The sequence below is a fragment of the Myiozetetes cayanensis genome, unplaced genomic scaffold, assembly GCF_022539395.1.
Source record: "Myiozetetes cayanensis isolate MyiCay16 unplaced genomic scaffold, myiCay2020 scf4, whole genome shotgun sequence".
Lineage (NCBI taxonomy): Eukaryota > Metazoa > Chordata > Aves > Passeriformes > Tyrannidae > Myiozetetes > Myiozetetes cayanensis.
Genome location: NW_026087631.1, coordinates 60,614,429 through 60,638,549, shown reverse-complemented (window position 1 = coordinate 60,638,549; position 24,121 = coordinate 60,614,429). Strand labels below are relative to the sequence as shown.

General features: G+C 46.8%; 1 protein-coding gene across 2 annotated transcripts; it reads right to left on the bottom strand.

The window, feature by feature from the left end:
• Nucleotides 1–2,038: 2,038 nt before the first annotated feature.
• On the bottom strand, nucleotides 2,039–22,781 carry GDNF (glial cell derived neurotrophic factor). 2 transcript variants are annotated; one of them, XM_050329556.1, is made up of 3 exons: nucleotides 22,236–22,781; nucleotides 20,772–20,969; nucleotides 2,039–4,990 (listed from the first exon to the last, which is right to left on the bottom strand). In XM_050329556.1, the coding sequence occupies exons 2-3, from the start codon at nucleotides 20,941–20,943 to the stop codon at nucleotides 4,506–4,508; spliced, it is 657 nt and encodes a 218-aa protein (XP_050185513.1). In that variant the 5' UTR covers nucleotides 20,944–20,969; nucleotides 22,236–22,781; the 3' UTR covers nucleotides 2,039–4,505. The 2 variants fall into 2 exon arrangements, with proteins under 2 accessions (XP_050185513.1, XP_050185514.1); XM_050329557.1 differs by having other exon boundaries at nucleotides 20,871–20,969.
• Nucleotides 22,782–24,121: the final 1,340 nt, after the last annotated feature.

Genomic DNA, 24,121 nt, shown 5'->3' with positions numbered 1-24,121 from the left:
TGAGGCACTGGCTGCTTTTGTCCTTTCTCCCCTTTTGTGGGAAGTGGTGAAACAACCTAAAATCAAATGCAGTTTTGCCCATTTCATCCTGTTTGTACTGAGACAAGCAGCACCAGACCACTGTGGGATGGAGAGATGGCAGAAGGACCTGCTGTTATGACAGTTTCTCTCTTGATGCCCTGTAGGTGACACTGCCTGTGGAATGCACATGGCTGCAATCCCTTCTGCCGAAGGGGACTAACTGAGGATCAGACTTCTAAGTTGCATCACTAAATGTGCCCTCCTTTTAAAACACCTGCTTTTTCCTCTGATATTCATAATTTGTCCCAAGTCTCTAAAGAGCCATTCTTGTCTGGCAGCACAGTGCTAACTAATCCAACAAAATCCAACACAAAATTATAAAATAAATAAAAAAGCCTTATCAAGATGTCAAGTAATAAAACTTTTAACGTCTTTCTGATTGTGCTGAGTAAGTGTAAATAATTATGGTGTTTGGATCATCCTCTCTTGTAAAAAAATTATCGAGTTTGGGAGATGTCTTATCCATCCAGAAGGAACCTAGGGTAGGGCTGTCCTTGCTACTCAAGCAGCAACACAATGTCTGTCCCAGTGCCGGCACTACGCAGTAACAAATGAAAGTTTAAGTCCTTTTTGAAATCTTTTACACAATCTGCCAGCTGAAGGTTTCAAGCTGCTTTAACGCATGTGGGGTGCCAGGAAAATACCACAAGCCTCACTTTAACCAGAAAAGGAGCTTGAAGGTGCCAGCCCAGCAGTGGTGAGCCTGGAGTTGCAATAGCAAAGCCCCATCTGTTCTCTTCAATATTATCCTCACCAGGAAGGTTGGAGAAGGAGGGTGAAACAGCTCCATGCAAGCAATGCTGCTCCTGCCACCTGTTATGTGGCCCACTCAAACCCTCTGGTAAGGCCAAGCAATACTTCTGTATTGCTTTGTGCTTCCCCATCCATGCAAGAGCAGACAGAAGTTTTGGGCTGTAAGACTGGAGATTAAACTTCAGAGCACCTCACGGCTGTGTTTTACAAAGACACTCCCTCGAACCCTTGGGAAAGCGTACCCTCTTCTCTGAACGTGAAGCTGCAATTCATTTCCATGCCGAACACTTCATGTGTGCAGCTTTTGCTCGTCGTGGATGGACTGATGGGCTTCTGCTACAAGGGGTGGAGGCGGTGGCATGTGAGGAGGAATGCCTTCAATACCGTGTGCTTCAAAGGCAGGGCTTGCGAGCTTTGCTTTGCACTCCAGCAGCTGGGATAGAGCTGCGTGCGTGGCCCCCGTCAGCACAAATGAAACCAAGACATCCATATGCTGCCCATTAAGCGTGTTTGATCTCCTGCTCTCTGGCTCGCTGCTCAGATGCTCCCTCTTCCTCTCTGTAGCAGTCTGAGGAGTACAGAGTCCGGTGTTGAAACCTGTAAGTCTGCATGCGTTTATGGGCTCTGTGATGGGAACTGCAGCACTTAACACAAAACAGCTGAGAAAACGTTGCTGGCCACAGCCACAAAACCTGTCCTCATCTTTTCCGTGATGGTGGTGGAAAAGAAAATTCCTCAAGTTTTATTTTCCTGTTTAAAGATGAAGGAAAAAGAACTGCCAAAGTGGATGGAATTTAGTCCAACTGGTGTAATGACTGTATCAGCAATGCAAAATGCAAATCGTCCTCCAAGTGCAGGAACTGTGGCCATGCATAGCCAAGGCCACCATGAAGACACTGCAGCCCCGTGTGGGCAAGGGACAGCTTGGGTAACCCCAGGCTTCAAGCCTGCCATTGAGTAGATCACTGTCACTGCTTACCATGCATTTTCAAGTCAGTTATTGCAGTCACCCAATGACGTTGCATTCTGCTAAGAAGCTACAAACATCTCTGATCCACACTAAATATGCTGGCGAGATAAGAAAGCTCCACTTTGCAGAGGACTTGCTGGCTTCTCAGCATCGCCTTGTGCAGGTTAGGAACTGGGCAATGTTGTAACTTGGAAGTGGTACAATGGAGAAGCACGAGCAACAATCAGGTAACAATAGAAATGAGTTTTATTTTGTAAAAAGTTATAAAATGAATATTGTACAAAAATAAAGTCTGTAGAGAACTTTGGTTGATTAACACAAATGACTGAGACATATAATTGCAGGTGAAGTAAAAAAATCCAGAGAAGCACACTCCTGTCTTCAGTAAGGTCTGAAAACTAAAAAAAAAAAAAGAACAAAACAAAAACAAACAAAAAAAACCTAAAAAACAAAAAAAAAAAAACAAAAAACCAAAACCTTAAAAAAATTTTTTTTAAAAAAATCACAAACTTTACCCTTTTGTATTTTTAACATAGAGATTTGCTTTGGTTGCAGCCTCTTCAAGCTGCGCAGAAAATGCTTTGGGGCAAGTTTTGTTTTCAGCAACTGGGGCCAGCGAAAGCACACCCCTGAGTGCTGTCGCTCGTCAGCTGCCCAGCAGTGCAGCTGACCCTCAGCTTGGCAGGATTTTAGTGCCCACATCATGCCAGTGCTGGTGGTGTCACCACCCCTGAGCAGCATGGAGGGTAAGGAGTCTCCCTGGCAGTGTGAGAACAGACCCTGCGGGTGGTTCTCTGGGGCCAGCTTCCATCCGCCCAGGAAAGCAGCGAAAGTCAGGGATGAATTACATGCTGTATACCTGGTACATCTTTCTAAGCCTGTTCTGGACTTTTTTGACCTCTAGACCCTTCCTCGGTGGTGCCCTGAGGGGCCCCGGGGCAAAATGAATATGGAGAGCCATTGCATGCATGAGATAAAAGGTTGGACCATCTTTTTCAGTAGGAATTTTTTTTTCGTGTTGTTTTTGTGGGAGTTGATGCTTCACTGGTTGTCAGGTATGTCTGGTGACCTGTACTCCTGCTCCTTTGCGAAAAATGTCTCCAGAATGAGAGCGTGCATTAGCGGTCACGTGTGAAAACCTTCGCTGTACCACCTCCCTCGTCCTAAGGAAACTCGGACTGCTCTGCTGCGTGGGTACGATCCTGTAATGTTTCAGCAAATTATACAAAACACTCTGGTTATTTAACACAACTGTTTACTTGCAGATTATATTAAATCCAGGGCTAACTAGTAAGAGGAACTTAACCTCTTCTATATGGAAATATGGAAGGAAAAGCTTAAATAAATATAACAAGAAATTATAAGGCTAAATGTGATTATTTTCCATTTGTCAATAGTTATACGAGGTCAGTTGGCATAAAGTGTGAGAAAAAAATGTGGCTACATTTAAAATATGACTAAAATTAGTTTTTCTAACAAATTGCTAATGTCGAGCCAAGTCCTGCAACCCTCACTCGTCCAGAGCCATTGTTGCTCCTGCACATGTTTGACTGAATTTTTCTAAAGGATTAGTGAATAGGCAGAAGGGCTGCAGGCTTCGGCACTACCTTTTGTGAACATAATCAAGATTTTGTTTAAAGGAAAAAAAAAAGGTAAAGTAAGTGATTTTTTGCATTCAAGTTAACACTTTCAATCAAAAGCATGGACCGTTGTTCCCAACGTCTTTGTCTCTCTATATCCCCAAGTGCCATCTACTTTGGCACCTTTGAAAGACACTTTAATAAATAAGGAGACTCTTTACTGAACTGTAATAAATAACAATAACTTAATCGCAATAAATATCTTCTGTATATTTATGTCTCTGAAGGGATGCATTGCATCAAGTAGTCTCTGCTCACTCACAATGATCAAATAGAAACGTAGTTACGCAAGTGACTTTAGTCCTTTGTAAACCTAAAGAAACGCATTTTGTGTAGGCTGGGCTTGTTATTTCTCTTACTATACTAGGAAGAAGTGCTTAAAAACTCAACTTGTTTTCATAGGTAGCAGAAGAATGAAATCCTGCACTTGTTTTGAAGAAACACGAGATGGAAATAACCAAACTTAGCCAGTAAGCAGAACTGTTTTGCTTTGTGAGAACTTGAGCCTAGTCTTTTTGATATTTGCCCAATATCATCTTACTTACAAGGTTAATCTTAGTATAGCTTAGGAGTTGTCCTAAGCGCTCAGGAACTGCCCTCCAATGAGCAGCAGCACAATGTGTCTTTCAGTAGAGCTGAGGGCACAGGGGATTAGTAAGGTACTCCTAACCTACTTCTTAGCTAAGCTTCTTGGTATAACTGGTATATCATGGCATAACTACAACACAGCGTGGTATGGCAGGGTTGTGTTTTTAAGCACGTTCCTCATGGATTGAGTCTCACTGATGGTGGACTGAGTCAAACAGGAAAGGTAGCGTGCACACCATCCATCCATCGGCATCTCCACCTGAGCTTTTATCTAAATCCCCATAGGACATCAAAAGTCTCCATCCTTCTACTCTGCTTCATGTCCCCCCATTCCCAGGCTCTCATGGCTCCTCATTCTGTGTTCTTGGTCCTTTTTTTCTCCACTCCGAGTAGACACTTCCCTGGGAACCTTGGTCCCTCTCTTTGCAGTGTAGTAGGAATGGAAAAATGGTGCTGCCTCTGGCAAGCAGCTGTCAGACACATCCACACCTTTTCGCGGAATGTTTTTTCAGTATGTGGTAAACCAGGTTATCATCCAAAAAGGACAGGTCATCATCAAAGGCTGTGGGTCTGCAACAAGCTTGCCTCACTTTGTCAGTGACCAGTTTTTTCTTTTTGGTTAAGTTTTTCAAAATTTTGTCATAGGTGGTCTCAGCTGCATCACAAGATCCACTGCAATACCGGAAAATTAGCTCTTCTTTGGTTTCATATCCCAAATCCAAGTCAGTCACGTTTAAATGTATTTCTGTTAAGACACATCCTCGATTTTTGCCCTTTTGATTCCTCCTTCCCTTCTTGCTGGAATTCTCTACGTTTGTCGCTGCGTTTTGACGGTTTCTCTCCCGCCTAGAAAAAATTGGAGTCTGTTTATCTGGTGATCTCCTCAGTCTTTTAATAGTGGCTTGAATAAAGTCCACTACCTCATCAAATTGATCTGGATAATCCTCTGGCATATTAGCTGTTTGGAAAAGAGAGAAAAGACTTTGTCACACATCAATCTGCTATTGTCTATTCATGGCTTAAAAATATAACATATATGCAAGCTTTTCTACCCATTGCTTCAGAGCACATGCCCAGGACCCTCAGACATCAGGGAGAATTTGGGATGGTTTAGATTATCATGGAAGCTCATTTGGGGAAAAATAAATGAGGTATGTTTGTATCTCTGCAGGTGTCTGCTGTTGCTTGGTGGCACTTCAGCACATCTTCCAATATTGAATGAGCCCTCTTGAAACTCAGGGAAGGAAAAGCGTGTCATGATATGAATATTAGTTAATAGGCAGATGTAACCACTGTAGAGAGGTGACACAGGCTCTTCTCAGCAAAGCATCAAAAGGAAGAGGTTTCTTTAAAGCAATTTTGTGATTATAATTGTTAATTGTTGTCTTTTCGCACCAGCAGCAGTTAGTATTGCCAAAACCACCCTTCAATAAGGTTAACATGACAGAAGGAGGAATTTCCTGAGGTACCAGGCTGAGATATTATTCCTGGCTGAATGCCTGGCTTTTTATTGCTACTGGGGGATAATTATTTTCAGAGCTTTTGAAAAATGTCTCATGTAAGTATTTTGTATCACAAGATGCTGATCAGACTGAGTAGAAATAGGTCAGCATAGAAGTATTATGTTAATTTTCAAGGTAAATGCTATTAATGCATTTTCTATGAAAATTTATTTTTTAATTTATTTAATTTTTCACCTGATAGATATTGTATCAGTGATAAATTATTCAAGTAAATCATATGATGAAGTCAATGAAATGTTTTGATACTAGCAGAATGAACCTCTTTAAGGAGGGTGAAATCAAATGTGTTCTGAAATGGTCCCAGATTTCATCCTTTCATCATGATTGGGAAAAAATGGCATTTCGAGATCTTTAAACTTCCCATAGATGAAATACCTCAAAATAATCTGCTTTAGTGAGTGAAGAGAACTAATGGAGGGTCAGGCTGTCTGGAGCCCCTGTAGGTGCCCTTTATCTGCATTAGCAATGACTGTGTCCTAAACACCTAAATTACCTGGCAATATTGAGATTTTTTTTTCCTCATTCATTGTGCTGAAAATTAAGACTTCAGGACTTGCTTCCTTTGCAAGGAAGCTTCTTTTTGACCTTAACTCCTAACAAACCAACACATAAAAGACCAGTATCACTCTGGCCCTGCACACAAGGGAAGTCCGTCTCTAGGACTCATACAAATATTGCAGGAACTGCAAACACTGAGAGAGGCAATACCCAGTGCAGTGCACCTGGCCAGGGGTTGGTACTTTCACTAAGCCATGAAGGCTTTCACCCACTCTCAACCACTGGTGGTTCCTACTGAGGTAGGAACAGCTCCTTAGGCAAAGGCTCAGAAGCACATTTCCCTAATGAGCACTGTAAAACAGGAGCCCTGCTGGGTGACCAGGCTGATGTACCCAGCTCACTAGCGGTGGCATGGACTCTCTTAGCAGGAGAGAGGAGGCAGGATGCCTCCCATTGCCTAGCAAAGGTGCACCTTCATCTTGTCAGTAGAAGCACCAAACATAGAGGCAGCCAGATCTTAACTCAGTTAGTGCAAAAACCTTCTGAAACAGAGTGCATCTGCTTGTAAGGAGGAACATGGACCTGAAGCACCCACGCCCTAGAGGCCTCCCACTAAGACAAAACACTGGTGGATCAGAAGCATATGGTTTTTCATGGATGGATCCAGCAAAATAGTTTAGAGTGGTAAAAAAGTAATGAAGACTGGAAATCTTGTAACTTCACATAAGGAGGGTGACACAGGTGAAGTGGGATGCCATAAACTGTAAAGTTTGGAACTGGAAAAAGTGAATTATACTTTGTTTTACAGATATCCATGCTGAAGACAACAATCTCACAGATCAGTGTCTGTCCAAAGACATGAGGGAGAGATGGCTGCTACCTATACAGCTATGTGGAAACCGAACAAGGCAGGACCCTGCACCCAGCCCCATGTTCCTGTGGCATGAGTGGTAAGTGCACTCCTCTGTCATTGTTTCTGTAGCAGGTACCAAAATATCCACTGTGATCCATACCTACTTGGGGAGGTTGCTTGGATGGATGTGTCCATTGGATGCACCACCCAGCTCTCTTGCAGAACAGGCTGGTCTGCCTACACCATATGAATATTGCCCTACTGAGCAAGATCCATGTCAAGGTGATATGTGAGCTAGAAGGAGGGGAAGGCCTGTTGCTACACAATCAAAAGAGATGACTGACATGGAGCTGATATAACCCTCATTACTGAAGTACAAGCTTGGCCCTGGCACAGATACAGACGGAGAGGAGTTGGAGACAGAGAAGGCCCTCGTTGCTCTGGGACTGGGTATTTTCTAGATTTCTTATACAGAAACTAGGTTTCTTAGTTCATAACCCAACAAGGGAAGGATGTAACCCTGAAGAGATGGCTCTAGATGTGCCATTCTCCACTCTCACCTTCAATTTTCCCCTCTGACACTATTGTGACACTCCCCCAGCCCACACCTCTGTCACATGTTCCCAGCCCAATCCTTGTAGCAACAGTAGGACACGAGACCTTGGCTATGGAGAGTGAAACACAACAGGAAGGGAAGCATACAAACGAAATTCATGCAATGGTCAACTATCAGGAAGGGGACAGGAGCCTGTCACAGGGAAAACCAACCTATACGTGGAGGTTCTTTTTTGCAGCCTTCAGTCTCATACTTATCTAAAGCTTGGTACACTGCCAGTGCAGAGAAGGGAATAAGTGTCCCTCACCTAAGAAGGGAGAAACAAAACTGTGGATTCTCTGAAGAGACAACAGTCCAACTAGGCACATCACTTTTAAACTGCTTGCAATTCAGGTGCAAAAATACCACCTACCCCTGTGAGAGTGCTAGGTGCAGGAGTCTACTTTGGCTAAACACTAATCCAACAGCTATAGGGTTCAAGCACTGTCCTGCCCAAGCCAATCCAAGCACACCCTGGACTGTAGCAGATAAGAGCAGGAAAGGCCCATGCGGTGGACTGTGTCCCCGCTAAAAGCTCGCATTGACATCTATCCTGGTGGTCACTGCTCCAGCTGCACCAAGGGAGCTAATGCTACCAAGGGAGAGTGTTTTTGCTGTGAGTGACGTGATATTTCAGGTGGAGGAATCACACCACAGAAGAACCCCATGCTATGCTGCCAATGCAGGCATGAGGTGTCAACACTGCAGAAGGTGGGAGCAGCAAGGCAAAAAGTAGATCAAGTAAGCAATCCAACAGTGTATCCATGTAGAAAAACCCTATCAACAATCGCGGCCTAGACACATCTAGAAAATGGGGTCATTGGCTGCATGTCTCACCCTGCTAATCTCACGGAGGCTCTAACACAAACCATGCAAGAAGTGTTCCAAGTTGTGTCTAATGGAGCTGGGTATCCTGTTCAGCTCATCCCTTCTTGCAACACCAGCAGATACCTGGGGAACTCACTAGGAGGAATGCCAACACTATGAGTAAGATGAATTCAAATTTTCTGTCTCCAGGGTGGACTTTGCCTTTAGCCCAGGAGATTGCAAATTAACCCATACAGATATTCAAATCTATCAATAGGACTCCTACAGTGATCCCCAGTATTTGGAGATTATGTCACCAGAGGAGAGAAAAGGTGTGATAGGGTGATAAAGGTGATATAAGGGTAATAAGAGGAAACTGGTGGGAAGAGTGAGCACAGAGCTCCCCTTGAGAAAATGGGCTGGACCTCTTGGTCCTTGTCAGTGTCTGCCCACCTACAACTTGTGTTGTTACAGGTTATATGGATACACCACATCAACACAATGGTAGCTGCATTACTGGTCTACTCAGTAAGACTTTGCAGGTTTCTGTAAGCAACAACCCCCTCTGCCTGTGAAGCCCCAGACTAGTCATGAACAGAGAGTGATGCTCTTTTGGCAGCTTGACACTGCACTGCCAAGGTACCCCAAACTTGCTTCCATAATTTAGCACTATCTTAGGAACAACTCCAACCCCTTTAATCAACCGATTTTCTGCTGCTCAGTGAGTCAGAGTAATCAGTGTGACTACAAACACTCTCTAGAAGTGGGTCATAGGTGTCTGGAGGAAACTTTGATAACCAGGACTGAAGGGAAACTTGCCTTAGTCCTAGGCCTAGGTGCCAGTCGTGACTCAGTAGGGATAATCAGCTGTCCAGTAACTAGGGGTGTGATGCCTTACAACTTTAAAAAAGTGCTGCAAAAACCTGCAGAAATAGGACCTGGAGCAATCAAGTGGAAACAGCAGCACTGACACCAGGTGTGATGGGTTGACAAAGGCACTAGAGGTTAAGTGCTAAGGAAGCTACCACCAGACATCATACATGAATAAGCAATAACCACTGACCAAGGACTAAACACTACAAAAGGCTAATGGACAGAAGGGAAGGTGGAGAAGGATGGCAGCAGGACCTCCTCATGCTGATATGCTAGATGTGCTCCAGGGATGCTAAGGCCTCTCAACACCACAGACACCACATGCTGAGCACTTATTTGGTTTCTGCACCGTGGTAAGTTCTGCTGGGAGCAATGGGCGTGCTCGGCCAGACTCCGTGGCCAGGGAACATCACTGTACTCATGAGGTTGCCTTGGAGTCATAAACTAATTAAAGCCACTCCACTGAGGAATACTTTGTTACTCCTCTGTCTGCAATATTGTTTAGAAAATGTTTATAGTCTCACAGCAGCTTTACTTCTCTCATACCACATGGACTGCACTGACTTGAGTGTACAGCAGACAGAGCTTTCTGTGGGGATTTCACACCTCTAGGAGAAGCAGATACTCAGTTTGCATGTGTGTGTATGTGTGCTGCATTTACACATACACACACAAATACACTTAATTATATACACACATTTTTTAAAAACAAACTAGTTTACTGACAACACTTGCCTTCTGGTGGAAAAGCTGAGAGAACAAACACATGACAGATGCCTGTCACATTGTGCAACATGCCAGAAGAAAATGCTCAGACAGTGTGGAATAAGAGCAGTAAAGATCTCTGAGCAGTAGTCCCTGGTCCCAGGCTCCAGGGTGTGAAGGAATTAGAATTCAGAAATCAAAAGTCAACTATGACAGGACAGGATGGGATGTGGCAGTACAGGATCAGATGGGACAATACAGGATGGGAGGGGACAAGATAGGATAGCCCAGAGCAGCATGTGCTCAATACAGGTTTGCAAAAGTTACATACATATGATACACTGCAAGGCAGGTGTTTCCCAAAGGAAAGGAACGTATGTCCTGGAAATGTAAAATTCTTCCTCAGGGAACACATGGCCTCTCTGTGTCTTGTTCACTTTGTGGGAGAAGGACGCACAGACCCCACTGGGGCAGTGTGACAGGCTGAGCTCCCCACTTAAACTGCGGTGCCATGATCACTCACAAGACTGGAACAAAGTAACGAGGTTTCATTTGGGTTTTATGTCACATTTCCGAAAGCTGCTTCCTGACTGTCCAGCTCCCTAGGGAAGTCCCTTGGAAGCAGTCTGTGTGTGGACACGTGCAGGTGTTTTTGTATCACCTCTACCCAGCAAGCCTCTGGCAGGAGCCTGAGGTAGGCAGCAGTACCTGTGGGAACTACAGCCATCCTGTCTGTCCTGCTCCATTCATCTCACTCTCCTGCACCTTGTTTCCATGCTCGCTCTTTCAGTGCTGTGCCAAGGACCTGACCACCCAGGCAGGAGCAGGCAGAGCCTTTTCTTCTGGTTGCAACCAGAGCATGAGTCTGTTTTCTAGGGCCAGGGTGTTGATGGCAGTTCATGTGCCAGTCTGCCTCTGGGCACCTTCTCTGTCTCCCATGTCAAGCTGAACCAGGACTCTTGATCTGTGAGGGGTTTCTCTCACGATCAGAAAAATTAATAAAAAAGAATGAAAAGTCACAAGACTGATATACATGTACATCTAGCAGAGTGAGCATGCTGGCGACAGAGCTGGTGAGCACCAGATGTCCAGAATTTCAGGACTCAAACAAAAAGAGAAGAAATGAGACTCATTTTAAATACCAATTAAAAAAACAATAAAAAATGAAACATAAGAACAATCAACACAAGAATATGTGCATCTTTTCCTTGCTGTTTGCAAGCTGTTTGCTTGTTTTCTGAACCTTTAGGGCACAGTTAGATCATAGCTTTGACCCAACCTTCCAGGTTAAGAACATCCCTCTGTAATGCAAACTGAAATTCTCACCTCACTGATGCTCTCTGGAACCTGAAGTTTTGATCTGCCCACCCCCAACACAGTCACTGTTCCCTGTGCACAGGAAGAGCTGGCAGCATGCATGAGTGCAGGATCCTGCAGCCAAACAGCCATTGGCACTCCCCACTAGCCTCTGCAGAAAGCCACGCCAGAGTTCTGCTTTGGGCATGCAGGGAAACGTGACTTCCTCTGGGCATCTTCCCTGCCACAACCCCCCAGAGCCTGCCTTTGCATTTCCAGTTAATTAGAGACACCATGTGAGAGCAGGACTGGGATCTGATCCCTGTGCTTTTTAGAAGACTAAATTATACAGTGTTCTGATAGACTTACAGGTCGAAATGAATATCCAAACCAAACTCTTCCCATTCTCGAAAAAACAGTCTCCATTAAGTAAAAATGGAAAATTTATTTCTGTCTGTTCAAATGTGATCACAATTACATCTTGTACAACTATTCCTTAGACTTCACTACCAAGCCAAATAGTCCCCCACACACAGTGGCAGAACCCAGCATGGTAGAGCAAGAAACCCTCTGCTTGTACTTGACCACAAATTGATTTCAGTGGGAACAGATGGATCTTCAGTTTCTGAGAAAAAGAATCCAGTTACTCATTTTGGTGCCTGGTTATGGATTTAAAAGACTCACTACAGTCTCTTCTGACAATGCTGTCTCTTATGGCATACAAGAAAAGCTTAAATCCTATAAAATAATAATTTATATAGGTGGATTTTCATTTCTTTTAAAATCTCATAAAAATCTCATTCAGTTTTAATTAATTTCATCTCTCATAATCTCATTTTAAGTTATTTAAAACTATCCTTTATAGAATAGCTTTCCATACTGATCTCAGAAAATATAATCATATCAGTGCCACATCATTGGGCACTTTGCATCTCCTGAGTTATAGTGGTGTAACAGAAGTCAAAAAGGTATACAAATATGATAACATTTTTCTTTTAGATTGTAGCTTTTATGCATGCATTTATGGCAGTGTATAGCTACCACATCAAAACATCAGACTAAACATTTAATTAAATTACCAGGATATTTAACTCAAGCACAGTCTTTCAATTAGAGAAGTTCAAACAACAGCATTCAGACTCTAAAGTACTGTTTCAAAGTTCCAGGGGTTTAATCCAGCTCATTACAATGGTAAGCAATGTTTAGAAAATTCAGATCCAGATCTGCATTCGGATCAAATGGCCCTTTTTCAAAAGCAGTTCTGGTACTTTAATCTGGGACCTTCATTAATTCCTTTCTTCCCTGTTATTTTTTAAGTTTTGTCCAATGTTATATGCACAAAGACATTTCCTCTTAGGCCATTTGCTACTGGGAAGTAGTCAATTAGTGTGTCTCTAACAGTGCAGTGAATCATTCGCATTTTTTTGTTGCTTACGAAGAATACTTTGGTATACCATTTATTCAATAATTATTTTTGTATTTAACTTGCTTTGCAGTTTGTATTCAGGTACTTACTATAGTGGACATGGCCTATCTGAACACAGAATCTCTCCATCTCACACCACAAGGACATACTTTAGGAGAAATTTAGAGTAACCTGTTTGCAGAAGTGCAGCCTTAGCCAGGTTAAAATTACTAATGTGATGATCACTCTGCTTTGCAAAGTAAAAAAGCACCAACTGTGCTGGGGATAAACCACTTATTTTATTGAAAATTAAATATTTTTCATAAAAACTGCAAAGCCTATTATATGCAGGCATCAAAACAAAGGCAGGTGTTGAAAATAGTTATGCTGAAAGGTTTCCAGTATGTAAACAATTAAATCAAAATACTGCCTCTGAGGCATGACTTTGCTTTCATGCCTTGCAAGAAACTCCGTGGGGCTAAGAGTGAAATGGAAACCAGGTGGTTGTATCCATTAGGAAACAGAGAATCAAACACAGCAGGGTCAGCTCATCTTTAAATGTTTAATACAGCTCTGTATCACTACCTCACTCCCAGCTCCCATGCTGTGTTCTCTTCTCCAACTCAGAGAGCCCGTAGAAATGGAGCCTCTCACTGGTGTCACTTGTCTCTCATCAAGGCAGAGTGCTAAGTAACCTGGTGGATGACTCCAGGGACACTCATGCCACTCAGGAACGATGAGACGGCACTGGTAAAAGGCATAGAATCGACCTTCCTGGTGTGCTTGCCCCTGATGGAGCAGTCAAGTTTTGTGTTTGCAGCTCACTAGTTGAGCCTGCCGCTTCCCAAGTGTTGGTCATAATGACAAATCCACAGAGTCCTTTGCATTGTTGCACTGCCACGCTTGGCAGTGCCTCCCCTTCTGTTCTTTGCCTGCTTTCTCACAGGTAGAAATGCTGGTTTCCACCAAGAGAAGAAAGGGGGGATACAATAGGACCATCACAATTGCTGACAGCTGTGGGAAGTCCAGGGGAGCAGGGGGAGACAACAAGGTCAGGTGAACTGTGTGAAGCAGAGGAAGCTGCCTTGCAAGCTGACCTGTCCATGAGATTTCCTTGTTCTTCACTCGGTCAGGGTGGGTTGCTCACAGGATCCTGCCCACTGGTGGGCTACACTCCTCTGTCCACCCCCTCCTCTGGCCTCTCTGGGCTGGGCAAAGGAGGGTCTCACTGGGCAGTCAGGCAGTAGAGGCACAACAGAAGGATGTGGTCTTACCCCGACACAGAGCTTTGAAACACCAGCTCTGAGGCACCACAGAGCAGATGGCTTTTCAGCAGTCACTCCTGAGGTTTTGTGGCAGCTCCTGCAGGCGCTGTCAGGAGCTTGTCTGCACTAGGGCCTTATCGTACTGGGTGGTGTGGGTACATGAGCACCCACAAGCATCTCTGTATCAGAAGAAGTTACAGGATAAAAGGGAAAAAGAAGAAGTGGCAGTGCCCTGCCTGAAGCCTGTGACTGAGCAGGAGCCAAACCTCAGCAAGGCATACACCTGTTGTATGTGCCCCTTGTACCCCTTCAAATCCATACGATGCTGAGTAAATATCCAGCTTCCCAGTAAAACCCGAGTTTATGCTTAATATTTTGTAAAGCGAGAGCCTCAAATCCTACAAAATCCTCAAATGAGTATGAATAAGCAGAACCCAAAACCTGTCTCTGTTAGCAAGAACACATGGAGCCAGCTAATAAGCATGGCACAAAGGTTTTATTGGAAAAAATACCGATGGTAGTAAAAAGAAATTGTCTTCAGCGTCCCTGTGCAGAGTCCAGCCCCCACATGACATCAGTAAAACCCCTTATCAGTAACCCAGCCCCTCTTTAGTGCTAAAGTTCACTAAATGGAAAGAGCATGCCTAAATCAGTAACAGCAACTCTTACTGGACTGCCTGTGCTCTTACAAAACATTTTAGGGGTGTTCTCAAGGAACAAGTACAAGTAGCAAAGCAGCAGGAAGGGATGCTGAAGGAACTCTATTCCAGTCTCTTCCCTGGGTCAGTAAAGCAGAGCTGTCCAGGTAAAACCATGGCTGATGCTTCTCTTGTGGCAATCTGCGTTGCTACCAGATTTGATCTGGTCTATAAATAACACGTGTTCTTCCATTGTTGCCTTTCCCTACCTGCATTTCCATGTCTTTATGAAAGGAACAATACAGAAGGTTTTGATATTGCAGTTTGGAAAATGTTTTTGTTATTTTTATAATAATCAGTCCCTGGCTCTAGGGTAGGTGCTCTGTACTGTGCTGCAGAAGGTCTTGTGTTGTGAAGCATGGACCATGACCTGCCAGACAGCACTGGAGAGTGCCAGAAGAGCAAGTTCCTTCCTAGCTGCTACACTGGATACTCCCTCCCTGGCAGAAGTTTCCTGAAAAATGGCTGATTTTGCCAAAGAAATCTTCTATATGATTGGGATGGGGGCAAAAGTAGTTCGGGTGTTTGCACATAGCTTGTTAGTTAGAGGGGATATGACCAGTTTGCCTCTAAATACATGAGAACTTGCCACCTGAGAAGTTTTGGCATACTGCTGTAACACTGCCCATCCCAACAGGAAAACAAATACATGGATTTCAGTGCTTGCTCCTTTTCAAGACTATTCCTATTCAGTAATTTCTGAAGCATTTGCATATGTCTCAAAGACTTCTAAGAAATCTACCTGCAGGTTTCAGTTTAAGTGCTGTACCAATACATACAGCCTAGGTCATACAAGTGGCTTTATTCCTTGGAAAGAATGCTGATACATGAAATGCTTCACATAATTACATTTATGTCCTTGATCTTTAAAAAAAAATACATATTCTAACACATATTTTGTATCTCAATGTTTTATTTGTACCTATCTCAAATAAATCTTTTTGATCTTTTTTCTTTCTTCGTCTTGTAATCAGGACTCAGTTTCCAAGAACCACTGAAATCACTCCTTTGGTTCACTTTACCAAATACTATTTGATCAGAAACTACAGCTGGTTTTGTGAAAAATGACCGCTTTGCAGCGTCAACCACTCTAGTAGCACTGATGTGTCAGTGGCCTATTTGGATGCCTGATGATCCCAAACATGGCTATGTTGCACTATTTTGTATGCGTTCTTTATTTCTTGTCATTAGCTGATTACCTCAGAAATAAGAGAATCCACAACAAATGTAGTTATGTAGGGTTTGGCCTTATATACTACAAGTTTTGTGCTGCAGTTTCTTGATACTGTGTGTGGAGAATGAAGACTGGCTATTTGCACTAGATATCCACCTCTGAAGATCTGAGGTTGCAGGGGGTGGGACTCAATGGCCCAAATGGCTTCTTGAAGCCTCTGAAACTTTAAATATTTTAAAACTTCTTTATGCAGGAACAGTAGAATTTACAGAGACATTACAACCTATCAATCTGAGGATCTCCTGCTAGTGGACAAATAATGCTGCCCCCATCAAATTCAGTAATAGTCTGATGAATACTTCACACAGCTGAGTTCCTCAGCTTTTCAAGGAAGCTTTTGAAGCTCTTCATCTGCAGACTCTCAACACGGGGATTTCCAAAGTATACTAAAGAGGCTTATGAAAAATGGCCAAGAAAAGCATGTTCAGGTATGTTATCTGTCAATAAACACCTGCATAATGTCTAAATGGATCCACAGTTTCACTGGTAAATTTTTGAGGTCCCTAAATTAAAAAGCATCAAAGAAACAAAACTTTCAACAAAGGATAACTCAAACTGAGAATAAAATCATATTATCTTGCATTTCAGTACTTTCCTCCTTAAGTTGCAGAATACACTTCACCTTGGTGTATTCAATATTTGTACCCGATTCAGTATTTGTTTCTGGGGCTACATGCCTCTGAATTTAACCAGATCCACCCTGTTCTTTCTTTTTCTAGAATTTTGCCAATGAACAGACAAACTTGAGTGCTTGAGATTTCTAAATGCCAAGATAACTTTGGCATCCCCATGCAAACAAACTTCACTATATATATGCTGGCTTGGGGACACGGGCCTGACACTGGCTGGATGCACCAGCTGCGCTGGATGCACTGGCTGTGCTGGACACGCAGAGATCAAATGACATGTGTGGCACCTGCTCAGTGTGGCTGATACCACCCCGATACATTGGATTTACCGTGCATAGACAGGTTACCTCTGTAGCTCCTGGGTGTCTGAGGCTACAGCACATGTGTCACACCATAGGTGTGTTGAGCAGGAAAGCCTGGAGAGGAACATGAGAGTTGTAGTTCATAACATTGAATGGGCCTAATAAATATTGTAGGGAAGGAAAGTCCATTCAGTTGGAAGCATAATTTAATTCTGTTTTTGCCTTAAAGAGACCTACAGTATTACTGTTTATTCTAGATACTTTCCATATTAGTTGTTAAAGTTGCAGCTAAATGCAGTAACTTAACATTAAATACCCCTTAGCAGAGGCATGAAGAATTTTTAACAGAGGTATAACATACCTATACCGTGGCTTGTATATACCAAAGGAGCTGCCACAGCAAATGACCATTCAGTTGCCTTAGAGTAACTCAGATGTTATGATGCAAAAACCCCACCTTTCCCTCCTATTAGGAGACTTTTCCCTATTAGGAGGGAAAAGCCCGAGGTGAGATTTGCCATTTGATTCTATATATTTACCACTAGCTCTCAGTAAAGATGCTCCCTTGATCAAGAGACTATGTATCATATCCTGGACCTCTGGATACTCCAGTCCTCACATACATGTTGATTATGTTCATACAGCATCAACCAGCTACAAAATGGGAACTGTGTATGAGTCTGATGAGCGTTTGGCTCCCTCTGCGCTGTCATGCTTCTGAAGCTGCTTAGTATTTATTTTACAATAATTTGCTTTATATTTGTTCTGTTTGCAGTTGGTATTTAAGCTAATTGTGTCCTTCCTCAAGCACATTGTAGCATAAGGGAAACAAAGAAATGATTACAAAGTCTACAGCTACTCTTTCTGGGTTTTCTGTGAAATAGGCTATCCTATGAACATTGGAGCCAAAACACCTAAGAACACTGGATTCATCTCCAATGCACTGCATTTATGGAGGCTACTACCACTCCAGCCTCCAGCCCACTTAAAAATGCAGAAGACTGCAACTGCAGTCCTCTGCCATCTCTAATTACTGCCTTAGACAGCAAAGGTCGGCACATTACACCTGGTCAGCCCAGGAGGTTAGGACCCTGCCTGGAGCCTGAAACGAAGGAAGGTTTCAAGCCATTCTGAAAGGGATGAGGTAACCTCGAAGCACTTTGCAGAGAAAGCAATCCCATCAAATGAGACCACAAAAAGGTGTCAAGGCCCTGGGAAACAGATCTGTGCTCCAGAAAGTTGTTTGGCCTGCCCTTTGGAGAGGGACTTGATCTCACAATCCTACTAACCCCTGATCCAAGTGGTGTGTGTGGGACCCAACCTCTTTGGAATAAGACAAGTGCACACCTTGGGATAAAACGTTCCCCTTAGCCTGCACATGGGACAGTTTTAGGGAACAACAGTGCACCTCTCTTTGAATGCAGGAAGCATCCACTCCTGCTCATTGCCCATACACTGCCCTGTGCATATTGAGACAACATGGGTGATGATGGTGCTCCCACCATTTTGTGAGCTGCCTCCTGCAAAAGCCTTCAGCAAAGCAGACGACCAGCAGTATCTGCAGAGACACCAGTACGTGGCAGGTTCACCAGCAGACAGTCGGGGAGCTGCAAGCAACTCTCCGTGCTTGTGGTTCATTGCCAGGTGCTTGTAAGAGAAACCTCAATGTGGAGAGAGAAGTCTGCATGGTGTAGACATTGACTCCTCTTGTGTACATCATTCTATGCCTTTTATATGCTGAAGGGCTCATGCCACCAAATCGTAAGCGGAGAGAAACAAATACATCAAAGACAGTGATGAGGGTGACTTGAACAAAGTGCTGCTGTAGCAGGAAGGCAGCAATGTGTCTAGGTAGGATCACCCTCGCAGGCTGTTTGAAGACCGCTCTCCAGACACCACGCACTTTTAAATCAACTGAAAACAGCATAAAAGTGGATCAAAGTATTTCACTGCTCTCTTACAGCTACCTTTTCCTGCAGGTCTCCCCTGACTCATCCAACTTGGCAACACAGTGGAGAGAAGAATTTCTGACTTTTGGGCATGGGTGCTGTACAAACTGTTGCCATGCAAAAACCACAGGAATTCCCTGGGTTTTCCTCAATTTCTGAGTGCTGTGTAAAGAGCAGCACTCCTTCCTTTTCCCTTGTAGCCAGGCCCATCTATTTGTGATCTGCAGGGTTAAGAAATTGGAACCAAACTATAACCCCTTTTTCAAATTACTATCCTGGTCAATAACATGTGATGCAGCTCTGCTTGGCAAAGCCTATGTCTGTACCCTGAAAACAGAGATACCTGGAAGAGGCTGTACATTGATACTACCATAGCTCACAGATTGTCTTTCCTCCTGTATCTTGTTTACTGAATCCACAGGAAAAAGCAAAACTGGCAACAATTAGAAGTTGTGAATGCTAGGAACAGGCAGGATCTCTGCTCCTGCCTGTCCCCTTGAGCTGCTGCAGAGAAACCAGCTCACCAGGAACCAGATACGCAGAAATTAGTTTCAAGATAAAAGAAAGCATTGTACAAATACTACCACTCTGGAAAAATGGAGCATTAAGGCCCTCCCACCCTGAAGCTTCTGCCAGAGCTACAAACTAACTGATGATGATTTCCCCCTAATACTCTTCTTGCCACCAGCCCTGCTGCACGCCTGTGCAGAGGGGAACGCAGTGGCAAGAAAAGCTGATCACTGTCTTTTGTAGGACAGCACTTATCCAGCACAATGCTCACCATGGAGAAGAAGATCACCATATGTGATAGCACCAATGATCCTGGCAAGCTGGAGCCCTGGGAGGAAACACTTTTGGCCAATCTCCCCCTGTGGAGGGTCTGAAAGGATGTCAGGGGCTGCCAGTCTGTGAGCAGCAGGAGCCCAGGCTGGGATATGTAGAGGCGGCAGCCTAGGCAAGATTCCAGCAAGGGGGAAACACTAGCAAGAAAAGGAAAGAGAGAAGACTAAATGGGGAAGGACATAGATGTGTGTCTGTGGAAGAGAAGATGGGTGTTTGCGAGGGGTCGAAGTGAAGTCACGACACACGATTCCACGCTTGGTGCCTCCATGCTGTGTTAGCCTGGCTGCTCCCAGAAAAAAAAAGAGCTGGGCTGCCCATCGTTGGAGCTGTGGCAGGCGCAGGGAAAGAAGATGCCTCCCGATAAGGAGATAGAAATGTATCCCAATTACTGGATACTGTCTGCATCTTGTAACGGGCTAAACAGAGAGGGCTGAGCAAGGGCAAAAGAAGCAACCTCGAAGCTGCGTCCGCGCTTTTGCAAAGTGAATGTCTCCAGTATTCATGTCAGTATTTTGCTACTTCTTAGTGAGTCATTAACTCTCTCTTTAAAAAACCACCAGAGTTAGCATAATGCTCACATACCACTGTGAAAATCCTATACCTGCTATTGTGAGAGACCTATTATTAGCGAGGCATTATTATCTGTCATTTGGATTGTAAACTGTCTTACTGTGAGACAGTTCATGTGGATTGCTCTGCATCGAGCTCCTAACCCCACCACAGCCACAATTCTGTAAATTCCCATGCAGACACACTAATTTTGAGATCAGAATCCAAGGAGGATGTAATGAAGCTCAACAGCACTCCAGGACATGTACAGTGCCTCGCACCACGGAGCCCAACCTCCAGCAGGACTTGCGCCCACTACAGGTAGTGTATAATAGCACTGGCAGGTCTGACCAGGGAGAGGAGGCCGAGGCAGTTTCCTGTTTCCCCCTCCCTGCCTGAGCTGCGAGGTGTATGATCCTTCTCCCGGCTCCTCTGCATACAATAAGCCATGTTTTTCAGCCAAAGGGATCTTAAGACTACCAGGAAGGTAGAGCTGGAGTGGGCGGGGGGGCATTGACACTGCAATTGCCATCTCCAAGCTTTGGAGAATGACTTGGTTTGGAGCTGCTGGAGCAAGACCAAAGCCAGTGACCCTGCACGGGAGAGAAACAGGGGCAGAAAGTGTGGGGAACCTTTCCTCACCCTGATGTCTGAACAAAGGGAAGCAGGTTTAGCAAGACAGACAGCAGTTGCTACAAAGGGGAATGTTTCTTACAGTCACTGTGCACAGCATAGGAAGGCAGCAGGCTGATGGGGGAGAGATCATCTTCAGGTCCCTCTACCACTGAAGGGGACCCCTTGGGAGGCGTCTTACCGGTGGGCAGGGGCAAGGTGGAGACCGTGTTGAGCAGCACCACGCAGACAGCCACAACATCCCATAACTTCATCTTAGATCTCCTTCCAACACGGGCCCCTGGCAGAAAGGAGAAGCAGGGTTAGCTTGCAACTGCTGTGCTCCCCCAGTTCTGCCCCCATCCTGCAGTCCTGAGACAAAGTTGAGCAATCTTGCACCCCCGGATCAGACTGGTCCACCTGGGTCAGGCCTGGGGACAGAGCAGGGGAAACAACCTGTCACCAGCTCAGCATTCCAGAGCAAGTGATGGGCTCTCCCCAGCGAGAAAGTGTTGTGGTAGAGGGAGGAACAGGATAGCTTCCAGTCCCTCAATGCCCAAGAGAGCTGTACTGGGGCATGTGGGCAGGCAAGCCCCAGGAGTCTGTTTCTGGGGACGTAGGAGTGTGACCATGGCCCTGCGCTGGCTGGCAGGCAGGTCACCTTGTGCTTTTCCAGCACTCGAGTGGTGTCAGGGCACTTATTCCTGGGCTGGACCAGGAAGGACCGTGCTGATCTGGGGTGCTGGGCTGTGCAGATCTGATGTGCTAGAGGCAAACCCTTCTTTCCCTCACTTCTCCTTCCCCTCTCCTCATCTGTTTTTGTTTTCCTTTTTCTCTTTCCCTTCCTCTGTCTTCTTTCCCCGCCCTTCTCTTTCCCCTTTTCATTCCCCTTTCAGTCCTCTATCCTCTTCATTTTTTTCACTCTCCTGTTCTTTCTTCTTCACTTGTCCCCTTTTTTTCTTATCCTTTTCCTTTTTCCCATTCGTTCCCCTTTCCCTATCATCTTCCTCTTTTCTTCCTCCTCTTCTTCCTTCCTGTTTCCCTTTCCCTTTTCTTCAAGATTTCTTTTTAACTCCCTTTTCCCCTTCCTCTTTCATTCTTTCTTCCTCTCTTTCTCTCCTTTCTTCTTTTTTTTTTTTTCTTTTTCTCTCTCTTTTTTTCCTCTCTTTCTTCTCCAGTCCTCTTTCTCTTCCCTTCTCCTTTCCCTTTCCTTCTCTCCCTTCACTTGTCCCTCTTTCTTCTCCTCTCTCCCCGGCCGCCCTGCCTGCAGTCTGCCACGGCACGTACCCGCTGCCCGGGGGTGACAGCTGCTCCCAGCCCGGTTCGGCCTGGCCCGGGGAGCAGCACAGGGCAGTGTCCGGCCTGGGAGGCGCAGCCCCGCCTGGGGGACCCGCAGCGGTCCCGGTCCCGCTGCGGGGCGCGGCTGCTGCTCGGTGCGCGCTTCCCCCGCCGGCCGCTGCCTTCGCACCTCGCCGTGTTCGGGGGGTGCTACGGGGCAGCCCTGTGTCCCCGGAGACAGCGCCCGCCCGACCCACCCGCCCCTCCGCGCACTCCCCCTCGCCCTCACCTCTGAGCTGGTCTCGTCGGACCCGAGATGGACATTAACGCAGTGGAGTCGAGCGGCCGGACGGGCGATGCATGTGGGCAGGTCGGGGGTCCGACCGCCGGCACCCTCTTTGCACAAAGGAGGGGGGAAGGGGAGAGACGGGTGGAGGAGGGGGAGTGCGGTCGCAGGTCTGGATGGAGGCAGCGGGGAGCCGCCAGCACAGTCCCCGGCGGCCTCCCCCGCCGCCGCCGCAGGTGCTGTGCCCGCGGCAGGAGCGGCGCCGCGGGGCTCTCTGCCCGCTCCGGCCCCGGGGCCGCGCTCAGCAGCGGCGGGAGCGGCCCGAGCCGCGGGGAGCGCCGCCTGGCAGCGGGAGCTGGCGCTGGGTGTTGCGCTTGGGACCCTGCCTGGAAATCTGAGAAAGACACTCCATCAACAACTGCGGGGAGTCAGATGAAGACATCAGCGCTCCTGTAATGCCAGCTGGTCCAGCACTGCGGGGAGCCGCGCACCGCTCGGACACGCACACAACGGCGGGAAAAAAAAAAAGGAAAAAAAAAAGAAAAAAAAGAAAACCTCGAGAAAAAAAACCCCACCCCAGCGGAGGAAGGAAGGGGAAAAATATTAAAAAAAAAAAAAAATTCAAACCACCCCCCCTCAGCCTGCTGTGAGAATCAGAGGCCGGCGCTGGAATTTGTAGAGCCGGTAGCAGCAGCAGCGAGGCTTCCTCCTCCAGAGCGGGGTCTCGTCGCGGCGAAATCTTAGATCCAAGAGGGAGCGCGGTGGAAAGCCGGGCCGGTGTCGGGAGCGCCCGCTCCGGCTGGGCCTGGGCGCGCCCGGCTGCCCGGACGCCGGCGGGGCTGGGCGGGGCGCAGGGCTGGGCGAGGCGCGGGGGGCGCCGCACCCGCGGGCGGGGGGAGCGCGGAGCCGGACGTGCGGACGCGGGGGCTTTGCCAGGGCGACTCGGCGCCGCAGATGGATTTATAGGGCCCTTTGGCAGTGACGCGCCCTCCGCTGATTCGCTTTCAGACCCAAACACACGCTGGCCCCCCGCACCGGACCCCGCGGAGCCTCCAAATATCTCCCGGCTGAAGTCACCGGCCCGACATACCGTGGGCTGCGCGGCCGCCGGCGCAGCCCCGCGGCACCCGCCTGGCCCCGCGGCGGCGGCGGGGCCGGGCCGGGGTAACCCAACACCGGGTCCCTCCCCAGCGCCGCTCGCCGCGCTCCCGCGGACGGACGGACTGATGGACCGACCGACGGCCGGAGGCGGCGGGGAGGCCGCCCCCTCCTCGCCCCTCGCCGGCCGCAGGTGCCGCGGCCGCGGGTGCCCCGCGGGAGCCGCGCTGCGGGGTGCGGGACCCCTGCGCGGGGGGCGGCGGGTTGACTCGCCGGAGGCCTCAGCGAAGTCGCTGTAAACAGTCTCGGCTTTCAGCCCCCGGCCGTGTATTTATGACTCACGCAGTTGTCCGGAGGTATGAGGTCCTCATGTCGCCGGTGCTGTGGAATTAGCGCGGCACAGCACGGGCGGGCGGCTGGGGAGCGCAGGGCTTGTGCGGCGTCCCGCAAACCGCTCCCTCTGCCCCGCGCGGCTTCTCTTTTAGTATATTCTTTGCTTTTCGGTATTTTATTTTTGTGGGGTAAGGCGCTCGGATATGAGATGGAGCAGCGAAACCCCCAGGAGACCAACGCGCTCCCGAAGCCCCCGCGCTGGCACAGCCCCGAGCGCCGGAGCTGCGGGACAGAGGGACCCGGGCTGGGCATGGCTGCACCCAGAGTTGACACCTCGCTCGGGTTTGTTTCCGCCCTTATGGTGTGGTTGTGCATTCACACGTGTGCGCACCGGCTCGTCCCTCTCTCCCGGGAAAGGCGAGCAGCCGCCGGGCAGTTCCTTCAGTGGCTGCTGCCCA